The sequence below is a fragment of the Gymnogyps californianus genome, chromosome 5 (assembly GCF_018139145.2).
Source record: "Gymnogyps californianus isolate 813 chromosome 5, ASM1813914v2, whole genome shotgun sequence".
Classification (NCBI taxonomy): domain Eukaryota; kingdom Metazoa; phylum Chordata; class Aves; order Accipitriformes; family Cathartidae; genus Gymnogyps; species Gymnogyps californianus.
The window spans coordinates 33,472,763-33,493,124 of record NC_059475.1 but is presented as its reverse complement, the minus strand read 5'-3'; the positions used below and the strand labels follow the sequence as shown (position 1 = coordinate 33,493,124).

General features: G+C 44.3%; 1 protein-coding gene across 6 annotated transcripts in view; it reads right to left on the bottom strand.

Moving 5' to 3' along the window:
- The window catches only part of ACTN1 (actinin alpha 1), a 93,140-nt gene that overhangs the window by 33,866 nt on the left and 38,912 nt on the right, over positions 1 to 20,362 (bottom strand). For all 6 annotated transcript variants that reach the window (XM_050898383.1, XM_050898385.1, XM_050898379.1 and 3 more), the window contains exons 2-5: positions 14,798 to 14,912; positions 9,375 to 9,494; positions 1,031 to 1,117; positions 357 to 444 (exon numbers count right to left, since the gene is read on the bottom strand). In XM_050898383.1, the coding sequence (XP_050754340.1) occupies positions 357 to 444; positions 1,031 to 1,117; positions 9,375 to 9,494; positions 14,798 to 14,912 (410 nt within the window). The remainder of the gene's footprint in view (positions 1 to 356; positions 445 to 1,030; positions 1,118 to 9,374; positions 9,495 to 14,797; positions 14,913 to 20,362) is intronic.

Genomic DNA, 20,362 nt, shown 5'->3' with positions numbered 1-20,362 from the left:
CTACAAAGTTTCTGGTGCAGCCCTTATTTCATGTCTCCTAAAGTGTTCTGAGTTTTCACAGAGCAAAAGCTGTCTTGCTTAGCCTGTGGCACATATGCTGCTCTCAGAGGACTTAATGCTCTGAAGAACTTTACGAAAGCAGCAATTGTAACCAGAATGAGGAATTGGGATGTAGGTACTTCGATCCTCTTATAATCTCTGCCTTTAATTTTCTAGATGTCTCTCTGGACTACACTGTTACTGTGTAATGTGCATCTGCATTGCCTTGGGAGGTCTGTCAGGAACATTGCTGAATATACCAAGAGACAGATGAAAACAACACAGACTGTAAAGCCAAGTTCTTGTCTGTAACTCACCTGATATGGAAGTTCTGGATGTTTACATTTTTGTAGGGGGCTGTCTTCCTCTGACACCATAACAGAAGTCCTTCCTTAGCAGATGTCTCTAGAGACAGAAAGAAAACACACCAATTAACTCATTTTCTTAGAAAGCAGGAGTCTCTGGAGCATATGCTAGAAAAACATGACCAACTCCTCTTTGGTACAGACTGCACTGAGCTGTGCTTTATTTAATTGCACTTGTCAGAAAATTTCTTGTTTGGAAGAGTCTACTGGGATAGTTTTGTTACTATGACTTTCTTAATGAGGTTCTGTAATAAGGAGCTTTTTAGGATTAGAGAGGAGAGTTTTGTAGGACTTGTAAGAGATAGGTCCATTTTCAGTGCTAGTCCCTGAATCAGCCTGCAAGAAATGCAATAGATTCCAATACCAAAGTTGGCTTTCAGGCTTAGCCATCCTTTTGAGCTGCTCTCAAAATCTCTTACAAGAAGAGGATGTGAAAAACTCTTCTCAGTATACCTGAACCTGGCCAGAAATGTCAGTGAGACAACAGGGCAGCTTGGGAAGGGTAGCTCCCTATGGTCTTCCAGTGACTCACCTAAGAGCACATTCTGGGCCTTTTAAGTGGCAAAGCCATTTAGTTACTTCAGTTGTTCATTGTTGAACAGTGGCTGGAAAGAACTACAATTTACCTTCAACGGAGATATCCTGAATGGCAAAACGAAGGATGATGGTCCAGATCATTCCAAGAGTCATTTTAACATTGCCATCCACAATTTCTACGGAAAAAAAAGTAGAAAGAGAAGAAATAGAAGGCATCAAGTTGCAAGTGCAAATCCCAGTAAAAGAGGGGCACTGGGGAGCATTCCCTTTTGCAGGTAGGAGAACTGGAATTCCAGCTGAAAACTGTTCTTCCCCACCTCCCCAGATGCTCTGCTGGTACAGCACAGTCTTGCCCAGTAGTACCTAGTAATCAAACTGGTTCTCTTGCAGTATAAAACTGAGTGTAAAATAGACACTGATGATCCAAAAGACCAGGAATAAGGATCAATTTAGATCAGTGTCATTCCCCACAGGGGCCTAAAACCACCTTGTTCAGATTTAATTCTGATCACTTAGAAGCCATATAAGCCAAACTGGGAAAAAGAAAAGCCTTCCTCTCTTACTCTGATATGTCTACTCCAAGTCACCTATATAACTGCCCCAGCATAATTATACCAGAAGAACCAGTGAGACTTCCCAGTGCAGATGAGCTCTGACAGCTGGTTTTGTCGTGTGAACAAGATACCACCAAGAAAAATCAACATTTTAATTTCAAACAAGCCTAAATGCTTGTTGTTTCAAACAAGCCTAAATACGCCAGACTGCCTGTATAGGACTTCTTTCAGTCATATAATTGCCAAAACACACAACAGAGCATTCCTCAAAGTACATGCATCCTGCTTGAAGAGGAAGCAAAGACTCATGCTGACCAGCCTGAGCAGACCATAACATAAACTAAGATGTTAAGCAGAGTGTGCTTTATTGCTCATTGGACTCCGCAATATAAATCAGCAAGGGTCAACAACTCGGAGGTTTTAGAAAGCGACTGCTTGCGTGTGTGAGGTATGATCTGTTTAGGACAGGGGATCAAGGCTCTGGGGGGAGGCACTGGGGTGGGATGCTGGCCCAGAAAGGGGCTTCCACCATGTATAGATTAGCACCAAACAGTCCAAACGGTGAGCAGCTGGGTCTCAAGTGCTGATCCTCAGCATCTACAAAAATTCTGCACAGATTATATATACACGTTATAAAATTTACAGCCTTCACTTTTTTGGATAGTGAAACTAGCTGAGCTGCCTTCTCCTACTCATTCTCTGGCAGGTTCCCGCATGGCAGAAGCATCTTTCACAAACAACTGACAAGTTACAAGAGTATTTTCAGTAAAAAAAGGGTTAGAATTAACCTACTGTTTGGAGGTAGAATAATTCAAGTCCTAACAAGGCTGCCAGAAACCATTTTTGTACTACTGTAGACACCTCTGTGCCACTGCTTCCGTAAAGCTGCCCAGCAGGAACACATCATGCTCTGGGGCAAGTAGAAATTTGCAATATAGGCGACTACCACCTGTCTGGATCTTGTCACAAAAGTAACAATATTTGAAATTTTCCTTTTAAGCCATTAAAAAAAGTTTTTCCTCCTACGAAAAATTTTCAAAATGTGAACCTCAGTGTATTCAAAACAAACAGACAAGTAGCACGCACCCCAAACACATTGTTTCAGAATCCGTGTTAATCTGGTCCAAACTCCTGAAAGCTTGTGATTTAGCGATACATGTGGTGCAACTTTCAGTGTAAATTAGAAGGATAATCTCTGCTGTGCTTTGACATACATCTGCATTAGGGATTTACAGATTTAAAAGATAGAAAACAAGACACCTCACCTTGTTCTACTGCAGTAAAACCCTGTGTCCACTCCTTTCTGCACTTAAGAGTACACACAGATATCTTGGTGGGGCATCAGTTTGCCCAGGATTAAATAGCCAACAACTTTTCACTGCAGTACAAAAGAACTACAGCTATTGCTGCTGGCATGAAAAAACTATATTTGCCTTTTGACAGTTTTCTCACAAATTAATTTTTTACAGGTATTTTGGGGTCAGGGGGTTGCTAGGCTGATATAAGAAAATGTCATGTGATGGCAAGTATATTCAGTTCTGCACTTTTTGCATTCTTCATCCCTCCAACAAAGCACCGCAATCAACTTAAAGGAAAATCCTTACTATTGTTACAAATACCTGAGATACTACAGCTAAAATATAAAAGAAAGCATCCATGTTTTCAGCTTGTTTGTTTTGTTCATGTGATAGATTTTTGTGGGGATCTTCAAAAAGCAAAAAACCCCAATGCTTGTAAAAGCCACAGCAGTTGGCAGGAGAACCCTAGGATATATTTAAGATTTGAAACTAAATTGAGCTCTTTATTTTAATGGACTAGATTAAAATCTGATGGCAATACTTTAATGTTGAAAATGCTTTATGAACACTAATAAATCAATCAGTGAGCTGAAACAGGTAATTAATATTAATGTTCCATGGATTTTAATTGGAAATAAAGGTCAAGATACTTACATAAAACCAGATGGCGTTACGTTGCTAATGTGGCATTAGAACTCAGCACTATGCTCTGGTCACGTTCTCAAATTCCAGTTTTACAAAGTTAGCTGGTGGAGTTAAGGTGGAAAGCATCTCTTCTCCCCCAGCCCTCTTCATTGCCTTACTCATTTAAAGAGGAAGATGTGTGGTCCCGGCTCCCATCTGTGATTCTTCCTTAGCAGTGCACCAAAGCAAAGCTGCTCTGGAAGAAGCCCAGAATATTTCCACCATTTCATCTCTACATATCATTTTACTTTTTCTTGACACAGAGAAAACCCACCACCTACCAAGCAGATACTGATGTTAGTGAGATTAGTGAGTGATCCATCCCAGGATGCAGATTTAACCAACCACACTATCCCCAGTTTTTTTCTTCTTTTTTTTCTTTTAAATAGAATTGACAAAACTGTTGTTATTTGTTAGAAGCAGGCAAGCATTTTTCATTTCTAGAGCTAAAAAACTTCTCCTGGTAACCTAGTTACGAAGTCAGCCAGCCTGATCAGAAAGGCCATACACTCTTTGGCCCTCACTCACTGCGCTGCACTCCCCAATGCCAACCTCCTTTTCCTTTAGGATCCCTTCAGCTGCTGCCAGTCTCCTTCTAAGATAGTGGAATATGGCCAAGAAACAAAAGTGAAAAACATGGTTGCAAAACAGGTTTGCATGAAGCTGCCTCCTTCCTGGTGATGAAGAGAAAGAAACTCCATACGAATTGTTAAAAAGTTGAACGTAACACTACAAAGCTAGAACAATCTAATGCTTAAAGATACTGTGTTTGTTCCCTGCTGATATAAGTAAGGCTCAGTAATGTGAGAGCAGTTCACATATTAAAAGGCTAATAATCAGACAGTATCTTCTGCCTGACTGTGCTTTCCAAGTGCTCTTCCTAGGCAGGACCTCGGCAAGTGTTGTCTGCGCTTCCTCCACCACCAGCAGCTGTTGTCTGAAGAGCAGCAGCAAGTGCATGTTATTAATGTGATTTACATTCAACCTGGGGGTGGATCAGTTGCTGGCTAAAGCTGGTGAGGCATCTGCGTCCACTGGAAGGAAATTTTTTGCACCAGTGAATATGCTTCCACCCAGCTCCCATTATTGTACCAAATAGCATGAACAAAATATGCAGAAACTACAGTACTCTCATCCATTTGTTTGACAGCCAATTAAGGGCCTGACAAACATTCAGCCCTTAGGAGCAAGACTGGCTGGCTACATAGATGTGGCTTTTAAAATGCCACCACCTTTTTTAAATGCATGAACTCATTTTGAAAAATGCAAGAATGATTAAGCTTACTTTTCTACCCTGGCCTGGGTAGTTGGAAGCAGAATCAATTCTACAGAAACTGTTACCCCCCTAGCTACTTCTGAGTCACCCATGAGAGCACAGCCTCTGGTTACCCCATGGAGAGAAGGAGTTGCAGGGGATGAACAACTGGCAGGATAGCGTTATGATCTGGGAACTGGAGACACAGAGCAACAATGGTGACATAAAATAAAGGCTGCTCTGCATTTTGTTTATCCTAACAAAAGCCAAATAAAGCAGGACAAGGATTCGTGCCCCTGTCTTCAGAAAGCATGTTGCTAATGATGGTCCAGCCATATTTAGGACAGATGGCTGGCATTGTTGATGGGGGTGTACATCCCAGCTCCCTAACTGTGAGTGGGCAGGAGATAAGGACAAATATAATGCTATGTTTCACTCACTGACATGGAGAGACCTTATTTTCCCGCTCTTTCCAGTGTCAAATGTATGCTTGCTGTGCCTGGTGCTTCAGTAGGTGTTTTGCTCAGATGGGACTTCTGCAATTGTTGAAATCTTTAAGCTTTATTTCTCCTTTCACTTGTGCAGGTGAGAATAGGGATCAGTTCATTCAAAGTTATCTTTGTGCTGAACTGAGCCACATCTATCTAAGAAAGTAGCAACTTTCTATGCAGATTAGAGGTGCAAATAAAACAGTCTTAAGGTCACATACTTGACCTATTCAATCTGTTAAATTCCAGGAGCATTTGACACCAGTATGGAATCTATTACAGCAAAAGAAGGCTCCTGAGGTGTCATATGACAGTGAGATTTAAAAGCAGATGAAAAACCATTTGGAAGGTGCACCAGGCTAGAGCCTTCCTTGATCCAGATTTACAGAGGTCTGCTGTATGCCACAACTGCTTTGATCCTATGGACTCTGGCTAACAAAGATGTTTAGAATCATCTTGAATTGTTAACAGTCAAAGATGGTTGTAAAAAGCAGCTCTTAACCCTCATTGTCTATTCTGTTTGCTTAGTTCACCTTCCATTTAATGTGGACATGGAATATGCCCTGCACTCACGCTGTGTGTAGGAAGTCCTCTTCAACTCTGGTTCTCGTTCACTGAGACATGGCTGCAGAGCTTGGCTTGTAAACAGCAGAGAGGGATCTTTATTTGATGAAATGTGAGATAAATGCCTTGAAAACATTTTTGCTGGCTTTAACTCTGATTAAACACAAGGTTTCACAAGGCTTAAGCTGACCTGAGAGTCTCCTTGGGATTCTTTCTGGAGCTTATTTTTTAACCACAAAAAATAATAATAAATAAAGCCAGGACATTGATGGCCAATGTCATTTGTCTAATGTATACAGAGAACTACAGCTGGGCGGCAGACCCTTCACAGAGGACTCTGCTGCCCAGCAGATATCCAGAGATGGAGCAAGCCACCTCGAGGTGAGGAGTGCGCTGCCCTGGCCAGTACCACCACACTGCTGCTGGATGGTGGTTTTCTCCTCTGGGAGAAAAGCCACCTGGAAAACTTCCTAGATCAGTCCAACTTGACTGAGGCGTTTACAGCTCATTTTCTTGGTGCAGTGTTATGACTGCCTCATTGGCTTTTATCTTCTACTTTGCTGCTGCATGATGTCTTCTTAAAGTCTGAAAGTAAGCCCTTAAAATTCATGCTCCAGGAAGGTTTATAATCCCTTCCATGGACAGAGTTACTGCTGTGCTGGTCAAAGTAAAAGTCCATTTTTATAGCTGATGTGTGATTTACTGTACACCAAAAGCCTGGATGGACCAGGCAGAAGGCCCTGCAGCAGGTTATGTTTCCTGGTGACAACCAGAGTGGCCTGGGCTCAGCCTGGGTGCACGGGCAGGCGCTGGGGTGGGGGAGCCCATGCTGTGATCACACTTACATGGTCTGAGCTGGCATCACAGCATGGGCCCAAGCGCTCTGTATAAAAACCAAAGCTAACCTTGGTCCAAACTTCAGTGCCGTGCTACCTTTGGTAGTATAAAGAAACCCATGTGGGTTCACCATGTAGCTGCCTGGGCCCCGGGGCAAAGGAGAGCCAGGAACATTTGGCAAGGAAGGTCAGGATCACCGTTCAGACTGATGTAAATCACGGCTTCTGTCACAAAATGGCACCTCACAGCCTATTTCTGAACAGAGTAACTGCTATGAATCCATGCTGAATAACTGGGCCCTGGAGATCTTCGGTCACAGATCATTTTGCCTGCAAATGATTTCTAAGTGCTGTGAGGGTACAGTCACAGCTGAATCAGGAGCAGAGATCAAAAAAGAAAAATGCAGTGGAAGGAGAGGAAAAGGCAAACTAGTGCCAGGGAGAGCACAACCAGACAAAAAAAAAAAGGAATAGAGCAGGGAAGACAGGTTTTACGCATGCTCTAGACTCCCAGAAGGATCCAAATGTCTGTCCAAGATCCAAATGACAGCAGGAGCTGTCTTAAGGCAAAAGACCTCTGGCTCCAGGTCCAACTTCCAGTTTGAAAAGGGTCCCATACAGATACGGACTACTGTATCAGACACTAGATGCATCAGTCTTTTTTTGTAAGGGCACAAAATGACATTAGATATGCATTTGTGCTACATAAACAGTACTCAGGGCCAGCAACACCCTCAGGCTGCTCCTGTGGGAAATGCTGAGAAAACTGAAGAAAAGCTTTGCATGCAAAATATCAATGTCATTGAGCTATTCACCTCTTGGATTTTGCTCTTAAATACCAAACCCAGTAAAGAAGTGTCTGCAAAGTCCCTGGACACTAGTTTCAAATTGTTCCAAAGTCTCCATAAAGTTACAGCAGGATGTTTAGGTAACGGTCTCGGTAAGGCAAACATAAGCACCTGCAGTGGCTGAGGTATTCTGCCTGATCTGACGCAGAACAAGTGGACCATAGGATGGGCACATGTCTTGGAGATGTCCCCAAGAGCATGCCTGAAAGGCCAAAACTGGGGACAGCATGCCATCACTGCTCTGACCTCCTGGGCTAAGAACAGGCAAGGCTCTGCCCTGCAGCCCCACGACTCTCCTGGAGGAGGAATGCTCATCCAGAAATGTATCAGGGACTCATTTCCTGGTTCTGTCATGAGTTTCCCTGGAGAAACCACGTATTTCCATCTGTAAGATCGAGATAACAAACCTCCCTCATTTTCCGTGGTCACTGTTGTCATGGTTTAACCCCAGCCAGCAACTAAGCACCACGCAGCTGCTCACCCCTCCCCCCTGCAACTGAGATGGGGAGGAGGATCGGGAAAAAAAAAAAGTAAAACTCGTGGGTTGAGATAAGAACAGTTTAATAACTAAAGTAAAATAAAATATACTACTAACTAATAATAGTAATAATAATAATATAATAATTGCAATGAAAAGGAATATAACAAAAAAAAGAGAGAAATAAAACCCAAGAAAAGACAAGTGATGCACAATGCAATTGCTCACCACCCGCTGACTGATGCCTGAGCAACGATCCGCCCCTCCCAGCCAACTCCCCCCTGTTTATATACTGGGCATGACGTTCCATGGTATGGAATATCCCTTTGGCTAGTTCGGGTCAATAGTCCTGGCTATGCTCCCTCCCAGCTTCTTGTACACCTGCTTGCTGGCAGAGCATGGGAAACTGAAAAATCCTTGACTTAGGATAAGTGCTACTTAGCAACAACTAAAACATCAGTGTGTTACCAACATTATTCTCACACTAAATCCAAAACACAGCACTGTACCAGCTACTAAGAAGAAAATTAACTCTATCCCAGCCGAAACCAGGACAACTGTAAAGACAAACCTAGAAATACCACACAAGCAGAGTGTCTCCACAGCAACAGTGACAACATGAGTCCATAGGCAGGACTCACACACAGGTCCAGAGCAGAGGAAAACAAGTGTCATGAAAACACAATCCGCATAAGATGACAAGTTGTTAAGGTTTATAAAAGAGGAAACTATCTTACTAACTTGCAAGCCCTTCTGGGTCTCCAGTGACAAATCTGCAAAACACCCACCATCTTTGCTAAAAAGACAAAAATCCTACACAACTCCCTGCTGTCTGCATCATCTGCAAGTTCGTCTTGAGGGCATCCCTGGTGCTGCCCACAATGGTCTCTACACAATGATACACAGGCTTCCAGCCAGAGCACCCAGCTTTCTGGGGTGCACAACAAGAAGTCTGGAAGCCCTGAAAATTGGAGCCTCTGGGGTCCTTGACCTGTTCTGAGGACTGCACTTGGCTTTGACCCATGGGATGTCCTACAGCAACAGGGGATCTTTCCCAGCAGCTCTGCAACAAGCTAAATACAAGCAGCTGCTATGCTTCAATTGAGACTTTTCCTCATTCGAGAAAGAAACATCTCAATTATTTTGTTTCTGCCACTGCTCAATGTTTTCCTTAACTCATAAGAACCAGGAGAAAAGCAGGAGGACCTGACCAATAAGCCCAAGTGGGAATCGGGTTTGGCAGCTTGGTGTGAAGGTGGGATTTAAATCCAGAGTAAAGGCTTAATATATCCCCTTTTTTTCTCCATGGCTTATTCCATAAGGACATGGTAGGGCTAGGGAGGTGCAAAGGGAAATGGCATGCAGCCGTGAGAGAAAGGCAATGGCTAAGCACAGCTTGGGCCCAGACAAATCAGCTGGTTTCTTTACCTTCTGCTCCAATAGATACTAGTTTGACTCCTTTGCTGGCAATGAAATCCAAGGCCTTGTTCACATTGGATATTTTATGCACTCGCATTTTGCCTCTTTCAGGCTTAGCCAAACGTTCACCTAATAAGAAAAGAGGAAAAAAAAGTATTAGAAAACAATTCTGAACCCTTTATTCCCTGGTGGGCGCTTCCCCATGGTGGTGGCTCCCGCTGCTCAGCCAGGCAGAGGGTAGACCTGCCTGCATCCTTTCTCGACAGTGAATGCAGGACAGCCACGCTCACCTTTAAGTACCCACAGAAAGAATCAGACAGAGAAGTATCTTTTTGTTGCATTCCAGATAATTTAATAACAGAGGAACTGTTGGCACTGAGTCCTTTCCACAGCAGGTTTGCATCAGAGGTGAAAAGGTCCTTCAAAACCACACTGAGCTAGGCAGTGGAACTAACCACCATACCATTAAGTGCAGATAACGATGTCTGGAAACGGCACAAATTTCCCTCCCCAACAAAGACAGGTCAGGAGCTCCCCTCTAGCATTTACAACACCCAATTTACAAAGCAAATCTCTCCTTCTTGGAACTCCCTGCATTCAAATATGAGGGTAATCTTGTGTCCTGCCTTTTCTTTTCCCCAGCCAGAATACAGACCTCCTACCTCTCTAGTCTCTTCACTGAATGGCCACAACTGCCTGTATCAGGAAATAAAATCACTTCTTTGGCAAGTGGCTTTATAACTGTAAGGACTGTCATCTCAACTCCTTTCCATTACATGTTTGATGTATTTCTAACTCTATGAAATGGTCTCTTACACAGTGGTATGCATTTAAAATGTTTATAATGAGGCAGAGAGAAGGAAGCAGCCTAGCTCTGAGGTAAGAGCAGGTAAATCTCTGATAGAAATGAATCTTAGGGCAAATGCCAGCTCCTGACTGGAACAAAGCTAGAAGATTTGGAAAAGCACTTTCTTGACCTTATGTATTTGGAAGAATTGCATTAAGTGCAGTCATGCCCTTCTTGATAGGCTGCCTGTAACTATAGCCACAGCCTACTTTTACTAACTCTAACCCAACACTCAGAGTAAGCAAATTAAAGCTTGGACAGACAAGTGGACTTTTCAAAGGAACCTCTGCTAGAAGTGTAATTAGTCAGGACATCAAGAACCACCTGTATGTGACACACAACACCAAAAAATGAACAGAACAGCTACTTTCAGATCACAAGCTCCAGAATATGAAAAAGATCTAAACAAAATGCAAGCGGGTTTTGCACTTTGAAAAAAAAGTTATGAGACAATTAAAAAGAGATCAAATGGGCAAGTCTAGGCAAGTAATTACTCACCTGACCTACTCAGTTCCAAAAGACTCCTGCTATATCTTGAACCTGAATATTTAAGTTAATGCGAGCTGACTCGAAACCTTTATTTGAGGCTTAAGGGTGAGAAAGAAAAGTACTTTTTAAAGAACTCTTTTTCATACTAAAACTGGATGGCTTGTTTCCTAACAAAGGAGTGAGGAAAAGCTAAAAGGGAGAAAAATAGATTATCTCCATAGCCATGCCCTACAAAGAAAAAAAGTATGGAAATGAAAATCCTTTAGAAGTGTTTCAGTGATTACTGTAGGCTGGTGTCATTAGCTCTCAAGCTTAAGGATAAAACCAGATTCACTTTCAAAATGAAACACTGATGTCTGACAATTTAAGTAAAAAGATGTATTTACGGTACTACCTCCATCCTAGGACTAAAAAAATCTCTTTTGCTTTAATGGAGCCTCAAGTACATGTCATGGTACGTTGCCTTCTTTTTCCATTGGATAATGCTAGTCATTCTGAATAAAAGTGGAAGCATTTTTTGTGACAGCTTCACAATGACATTTTTACATGTAGTTTCACAATAGACTTAAGCAGACTTATGCTGCCAAATGTCAACAAATGGGGTGAGCTAGCTAAAAAATAACCATTTTCTTCAGCTCATGTGACTGTAAACTAGCCTTGCAAAAGAAAAATAAAGACAAGAGATTAGGTTTCAGCTGGAACGGCAAGCTGATCCAATTCACCTTGTGGCCACATGTGCATTGCCAACACAAAGGAGAGCATCTGCGCTGCTCTCCATGGGGCTAGGGAGAGCAGGATTGTTCCCTCTGACAGCAATGCGATTGTCTAGCAATTGATGGTGATTGCAAAACTGCAGTTTCCCTCTCTCAAATACCACAATAGGGTATTTGGTTTAGAATAATTTTCTGGGGAACTTAAAAAGTCTCAAAACCCAATGGCTACCTCCTTCAGCCTTGGACTTTATTACAAACTTAGATTTCCAGAGAAAAGCTTCATCTGGTTCCATGCCATACATTATTAATGATGTAGAATGTTAAAAGGGAAGCCTGCTAGAAATATGTTCTACTTTCAGCTATTTGCATCATTGCTTTATTTCTCAGTACTTCTCCCAGCTGAGACAATGAAAATAGTCTACTCACTTCCATTCTCTGATTCTCATGTACTAGCCCAAGGCTGTACTTTAAAAGTCAAACAATGCAAGGAAGTGTTGGCATAGAAGTTGTTTACAGCAAATTTGTTTAGGAAAAATTTCAATTAGTCATTCCTTCTGTTTGGAGGGAAAAAAAAGCCTTATAACTTCATTTTAAAAGTACTGAACGTGAGCTTAGCCTTTTTCAGTCTTGTAGTATTATTTTTAAAATGGCTTTGTCAGGGTAAGGAAATGCATGTGGTGAAAAATGAAAGTGTATCTTTTGGGGAAATTTCTAGGCAGGGCCCAACTGTTACTTGCCACCATGGAGGCCAACGAGAGAGGACTTGCAATGAGGAAGTCCCAGGACTGTCTGTGGAGCTCCCCCCCACCGCACAGTGGCTGCGGGACCGAGGGGCTCTGGCTGGGCTGGAAGGGGACCCGTTAGCAGCACAGCTCACCACCAGAAGGTACCAAGCTGAGTAAAACTGAGGCACTCTCCTCTTGCAGAACATCACTGCTTCCCATACTTTGGGAAGCTGTGTCAGATGGGAAAACTTCTTCCTACCTGCCCTAGGTGCCCAGCAGCGATGTGTCCTCAAGGACACATGGGAGGGTTTGCCCTGAAACAGGTCCCCAACAGCCCCAGCGGCACAGTCCCTCTCCCACCCTAGGGTCTCCAGTCGCTTCCCTGATGCAGGCTCCATCCTTCCTCCCATGGCAGCGCAGCGGCAGCCACTGCTGCAGCGGGGGCAGAGGGAGATAGCGCTCCCTCACTCCCGCACACCCCGGCTGGGCGGCCAGGCGGAGGAGGCACTCAGCTCCGCACGGCTCTCGGCCAGCCCGGCCCAGTGCTCTCACAGCTGAAGGCTCTTATGGCCACCACCCTCTGGGTTAGAGGAAAAGATCAGCCTGCCACAGAGCAGCCCTGCCCACACCAAATTCCCATCAGCAGCTCTGCAGTCCCCCAAAATACGGGAAGAGGAAGGTGTGGAGTGAGCCAAGAGCTGAAAGGAAAGGCCAGAAGCAGGAACTGGAGGGCTAAGAGCCATCTGGACTCACCCTTTTGGCAGGTGATCAGTGCGAACCGTGGCAGGAACATACAGGCAAGCCCTTGCCAACCAGCAGGAGAATCCTTACCCCCACACTGCTCCCGGGCTGGGCCGCTGCTTCCCCAGCTACGGGCCAAAGGGGCTACTAGTGAGGCCAGCAGCTGGAAGGAAGCTCCATAAGAGCAGCGGGGCTCACAACTGGAAATGGAACTGCCAGTGACGGAAATGAAATAGGGCAAAAACAACTTTGCAAAGTTTCTCCTCTTTTCCCACTGTACCTAGGAGAACTGTGGTTCTAGCTTCTGCTGGCTCTACGGAAAGGATGCTCAGTCTTTAGTGTGTGAAGGACCATGGCCTCTGGTGGGATGCAGCCCATATCTGCTCCCCATGCCTTTGCCTGCTGGTCATCTAGTGGCAGGCTGCGGGCACAGAGCCACTCTGCAGTGGATGGGGAAATGCCGTGCCCACGCCATCAGTGCACTTGGAAGCCGTTAGCTTCTTCCCAAATTGAGGGGGGTCCAACAGGCCCTGCCAGTGGGCTCCCAAAGCGACAAGAGGAGAGGAAGAGTGGGAGATGAGGCAAGGAAATTAAGCAGTGTGAGAAATGAGACCCCCTGCTTTAGCACCGAGCCTCATCCACCCTCCCCTGTTCATGCTTCTCTCCCTTATCTTCCGGTTCACCGATTAGAAACTAAGCCATCAAGGCCCATCTGCCCCAGGTTCCAGGCTGCAGCCCCTCCTCTGCCAGGGAACATAAATACAGAAAATAAACTAATAGGACTCTGCTACCTTGTTTCTTGCAGACACTGCAGAAGCAATGTGCATGCTGCAACGCTCTGATAATATTTTGAACTCTGATCCCTCCAAAACACCAGCACGGGCAAAAACCCTGAGGTTTTATCCTATATTCATAAATTCTGAAAAACACATATACTGACAGCATCTTTGCAGGAGCTGGCAAAGGGGGAGGGAAGGAAAGGAAAGGAGGGGCAGAGGGAAGGCAGTCTGAGTGCTTCTATCATGGCAATTTTAATGGAAAACATACCAAGAAGGTCAGGAGTGCAAGTCACTGGGTTGCTATTCCTGGCTCAAAAGCTATCAAAAGAAAGTCTGTCAGCATACAACCCCAGTTTCATACATACAGTCTTATCCCCCCTCGATGCCTCCCACAATACTTCACTAAGGTATTTATTTCATCATCACATCAATAGCAATTACTGCTTATATGAAATAATCCCTGGGAGATATCTGTCAAGCAGTGGGACATTTGTGATAGGGAGTGAAAACAAATCTGACCTAACTTGTTCATGCCACTGTTTTTATTTCACACTGAGTTTTCTGGGATTTTGCTTTTCTTTCGGATTTTTTTTTTCCCCTGGAGGCTTGAGCACTGAGCTCAGATTGAAACTAGAATGGAAAAGCTTCAGTCACAGCTGAAACTGCACAACACAGAAGATTTACTGGTTTGACTTCCCTCTTCCAATAACTTCTATCCTATTCCCACTGTCATGTTGGTTTGGTATGATTTGCCAGTGCAGCATTCCCACACTCTTCCCAGAGCTGCTTCGTCAGCCCTGCCAAGCAGTAAGAGCTGTTGCCTGAGCCTTCACAGGAGGCTGTGCATTCCTGACGGGCAGAGGAAAGCCGAGAGGCAGGAGCAGGAATGCAATGGGCAGCCTGCACAGGCCATGAGGCTTGGAGTACATTCCAAATGCACATTAATGGTCACTGCTGGAGACAAGATATTTGGTTAGGGAGAAATTTGTTCTGAATCAGAAAGCAGCTGTTCTTATATTCCAGCAAAATGTGCAGCATTACAGCCCTTGCTGTCCCTATTCTGTGAGAAAGGGGGAGGACAGATTTCAGAATGGAGATGCTCAGGACATTTGAGAGCACCACACAGAACCTCTCTCACCTGAAATGACTTCCAGAAGTAACATGAGTTTAAGACCATCCCTGAAATCTTCCTCTATGTTCTCAATCTGTGTCCCAGCCTTGCGGAGGTGAGAATTACACCATGCTGTAAATGTCTAAAACACAGAAAAGAAAGAAAGAAAGAAAAAAAAAAAAGCAGTCAGTAATCTTCCCAGAAGCCAAACAACAGTTCAGAACCAAAGCAGTGCTGCTAGGTACCATGACACAGATTTAAATGCTGGTTAGGTTATCATCTTTTCACCTGCTGTCCTTGTGGACCACAAGCGTTAGTACCTAAATATCCAAAGAAGTTGCAAGGTGTTCCCATGAGAGAGAGAGTCTGAGAGAGACAGTCACTTCACGGCTCCAGCATGTCTGATTTTCTGGAGAGGTCCCTACATTTTGTGTTTGGTTTAGAATACCTTGAAACTGATTTTAAGGCTTGCTAAGTGCCCAGATCGCTAGGGACTCCAGTGGTGTTAGATGATACATCTTAACATAATATGAAGGAGAATGGAAAACAGCATACCAGATCTTCTCATCTTTAGACAGGTGCTTGAGAAAAAAAGGACAATTCTTCTACGGCCAACTGCCTCTGGTCTACTCCATCCCCAGAAAACACTGCAGCCCTTAGACAGACACTGAGGGACAGTGTGCTGAGCTCCTAATCCACATGTACCACATCCCAGTAGTGTCTGTCCTGCTGCCTCTGTTCTCACTGACTTGCTGCTAAGCAGACGTCCCTCCCCTGCGTGACTGTCCTACCTTCCCTCCCCCCTCATGTGGAGGAGTAAATGCTTTCTGAATAATGATGCTATCACCCGTCTCAGCAGAAATGCAGGTCCTAGAAAGGCTACAAGTAAGCATTACTTAGCGACACTACTGTCTAGCACAGTCCCAAACTCCTACTATTTGAAAGCCTCTGGCAGAAGGATCATTGCAGCCACCTCAATGATAGAAATCACAGCCACTCTGTAATTAGTGATATTATGCACCACCACTGGAGTAATAATATGAGTTTGAAGTGTGGGAGGGACTGAGGTCCAAACTACAACACAGCCAGCAGCATTCAGGCTAAACAAAACTCTTTTTGGAAACGCCTTCTGACCTCAAGTGGTCAGGATAAGAGGATCTCTCATATGAGAGAAATGAATTTCACCACAACTGATGACAAGACACATTTTCTGTGGTTGCAATCTGTCAGCCCATGTTCTGAACAACAGGCATGTGGGCCACTGATGGGGAAGAGACCATCTCATCCAAGAGATGTGATAGTAGGGATTATCTCAGAAGAGTACCATGTGAACGGGTCTGAAAGAGAAAAGTAAGTGCTACCATTCGACAGTCAAAACACAAGAAGCAAATATAAAACACCTCAGACACCTCAGTGTGGAATGGTCTTAAATACGTGAATCAAAGAGCCCAACCTGGAGATGCAGAAGCTGTTTGACACAAAAGTACTGTTTGAAGAGTAAATGGTAGCAACTAGTTCTTTTAAGGCAGTCAAGTTTGTCCAAGTGCTAATGAATGCGTTTCACAGTGTTTGAATAGGACACCAAGCAAACCCTTTCCTTTGTACAAACTGATAACCCCTCAATCACTCTTTAAATAGAAGGGTGAGGTTACTCAAAAAATGAGCTGCTTCAAAAGCTCAGTGCTACCACAAGGAAAGGAGGTCTTTCTTCCCTCCCTCTCCCAGATGTGCTCCCAGAGCCAATTCAACTCACTGACCCAGCAAAGAACTGTTTACTTTCTTTGGTAAGGCTAGTCTTCTGCTCAGTAGCGCATGGAGGCAAAGTCTAACAAGAGTCTGCAAGAGAAAATTGGGCATACACGGGCCAAGCAGGAGGGTGGAGTGGACCACAGCAGTCATGCCATCTTAAGGCTGTTGGGGAACCGCAGCAGAAAGGACTCAGCTGATACCAAAGCACGGCATGCAAAAAATTTAGAAATGCTTCGCCACTGCTTACACCATGCATAGGATTTCAAAAGAAAGATTACCACAAACGGCAAAGAGCATCAGGGCTTGTTCTTATTTGTCTGGAAGCTGGGCTTCCTCTACTAACCTGCTCACATTTGTGCTTACACAACTACAAATAGCGCAGCAGAATCTTTCCTTGGAAAAAGCATTGCTCAACAGCTGCCGAGCTTCCCACTGCTGTGCTCTGGCCTTGCTCTCCACCGGGGCTGTGGGATGGAGCAGGATAACAGTGCAGCTGTAAATACTTTCATGGCAATGGCCCTTTGGACGGATGCATGTGTTGTGAAAGTCTGGGATCTCTTTTTTCAAGATGGCCTGGTTTCGTTCCAGATTTGGAAGCTTTAAAAAAAGAGTAAGTCATTAAGCACCTTTTATTGCTTTTTATTGTTATTCCCCTGAGAAATAAAAGTGGTTTTTTTTTCAAATAAGAGCGGTTTTATTTGAAAATGGGCCCCGTATCCTGAAGTACATCCTTTTGGCACTACTTTATTCATTCCACTGCCTGTGCTGTATTATGTGAGAAGAGGTTCATTTATTTGGCTCCTTTCCGCAGCCAGGCTCCTTCACTCCTCCAGAGGGGCAAATGAGAGCAGAGATGCTTTCAGATGCTACATCATCATCACATATCAAAGTATGAGAGCAAGTTATGTCAGGAAGGTTGTGGATGCCCATGAACCTCCTTCTCATATTTGGAAAGCAGACAAAGCAAGATACCTAGAGCTAGTGACTGGCCCTGGGTCACATTACAAAATCCGTGTTGAATTGAGGAGGAAGCCTGAGATCTAACTCACAGGACACCAGGCTGCACTTTTATTTCTTGTATGACTTCTCTGAAGCCATTTCAGTTTTGTTTTCCATCAGCCCAAAGCAGATTAGAAAGTTCTGCTTTAAATCATGGATAATCCTGGTATAGCTCAACTGGGCATCTCTTTGCACGTTTTGAGGATGGAAGAGGGCGACCGGGTCTACATTTCTAAGAAACACAGATTAAATTAAAAGCAAACCACAAATCTTCTAAACTTTGCCTTATTATAAAGCCTGCCAGGATAACCAGATCGGTGAGAGTATTTTTATTGCTGCAAGAGTCACCTAGGACTTGGTGGAAAAGTAAGCCCCAGAGCCAGCACTCCAACTTCTCTGCTGGAGCCATCTCCACCACATCACGACCTCAGACATGCTGAAGTGAGATGACTCTGCAAAACATTGCCATTAGCCATCAGTGGCAGAGCTGACACCTCAGCTCCTCAAGGACACAGACCATGAAAGGTTAATAGACAGAGCACATGCAGTTCCCACTAGACAACTCCCAGATTTGCAGACATTTTCTCAAGGCACCCTTCAGGTCCTACATGAACTCCGATAAGCATAATACCATAAGCAGCACGACGGCATACGGGAACGGCAACAACCAGCAGCCCAGTGTGGACGCATTAGGCCATTTTACAAGAAAGCAGGATTATGAATGCTTTTAATAACTGCAATGGGATTCACAAACTATATTCTTCACAGACGAACCCAGAGCAACATCCATCAAAACATAATAATCAGAAAACAGCTTTATGTTGCATTTGCTGCATATACTGCACAGGAGTAAAATATCTTACTTCAAAGTAGTAAATTGGAAGGAGATTTGACAGACAGATAGGAGAAGGCTGGAGAAACGTGGCAGAACAGTCGGGGTGAGCAAGAGAAGAAAGGAGAGCTGAAATTTTTGCTGTCCACTGGGTCTTGCAATCCTGGCAGCCTTGTTTGGAGCCATTTTTACTGACTTGGCTTCATGCATCTGCACAGGATCCTTTTTGTTATTCTAGGAAACCTACTGAAACCACCCACTCGCCCCATCCACATTCTGGGCAACACAGCTGCTCCTCCCCACGCCCTGACTCACAGCTAGCGGTGGCAATCGGCTTGGGGTGGCCGCTAAGCCCTGCTGTGCTGCCTGTGACCAGCAAACAAGCTTTCGAAAGTGGAAAGGGCTGCTGAGAGCAGCCAGTCGTCTTTCTGGCGCAGGCCTGGCCCTGGGAGCAGCCAGACAAAAAAAACCCGCACACCTGTGTTTGCTGGGGTGAGGTGAGGTGCACCGCAGTTTGGAGCGCAGAAATGCACTGCCAGGTGGGAAGCACCATCTGCTCAGTCGTGAGCTCAAACTACTGCTCTGCGGCAGCAGATGTGCTTCCTTGCTGCCTGCAGATGCAGAAACCTGGAGCTTATTCTCCTGCTTACCTCTAACTCCCTGTCCCAAAGATGAGGAAACAAATACTCTGTTAATCTTGAGGCTTATGGAAATTTCACAGAGCTGGAAAACTACTTACTGTCAAATAATAGCACAAAAACATACCATCAACTGGATTTTCTTCATACGAATCTCACACCATAAATTTTCTATGGTAGCTACACAAGAGGTGCAAACAGAGCTGTGTTTCTTGGCCCTTGGATCTTTCCATATATTGTACTCTTAATTTCATTTTCGGACACAACAGATCGCCAGGACCTCCCTGCAGGTCTGCCTCTTGTTCAGTGTTCACAATGGAGGGTGCCCGATGAAGGAGCATATGTGCGTTTGCGTGTACGTGCATGCATTTCTCATCATTGTTCTATGCACCCCCCGCTCCCATTTAGCTATGATTTGTAGCTTCCTTTTTTTACACCCCAGCTTCATCAGCAAGATGCCTGACACTGAGATCAACTGTTGCTATTTGTGTGCTGGGTGCTGTACGAACAATAGGACCTTCATATTCTACCACAATATAACCTGTCAGATAATAAAAAGAATAACAAATATTACTAAAAGCAAGCAAATATGACTAACTATTCTGTTGCCTCAGCATATAAGGCAGGTTTACTGCCGGGGTAACCTCTACAAGCCTACCTGCATACCTATTTTAACAGGCACACACACCCTTTTTCTGACACAACATGAACCCTGCTTCTTCAGAGTTCACGGTATTAACCCTTGCCCAGGCATGAGTTAACCAAAAACAACAGCCAGGTGATTGCTGGAGGTCCTGCAGCCAAAGCTCTAATGAGATATCATCTTCAGCTAGCTCTTTCCAGTTATCTCCCAGTCCTGCCAACTGCAAACCTACCTTTGGTTCTCCCTGTGTTACACCTGCATGCACACACACACTTTCTGGTACTGTCTGCACTTCCCAAACTTTTGCTTTTGTTCCTGAATAACCTTTCCTCTTCACACTGTCCTTCCAAATTCAGTACCTTTCTGGTACCAAAGTGGCTCAGGCAACGCTCTTGAAACCTGGGGAAGCAGGACAGGAAGTTAACATTTTTAAGTTTAAAGAATGCTTCTGCCTGGAAAGCAGCAGTGCTGTGACACCGCTGAGAGCAGATCTAGAGAGCTCTTTGCTGCAAGAAAACAGTCATAAGGCACTTCAGCCACCGAGCAATTTTAGCAACGTAAATGTCGAAGCTACCACAACCACATAAATGACAGATATTAAAAAAAATAAATGGGCATTTTTATCTCTTTGTGGCTGCAACAGTGACATTCCAGCTTTATCTGACCTTTCCAGATGCTCTTGACTTCTCTCCTTGCTAAATCACTCTTCCATGCAGCCCTGCTTTCCATGG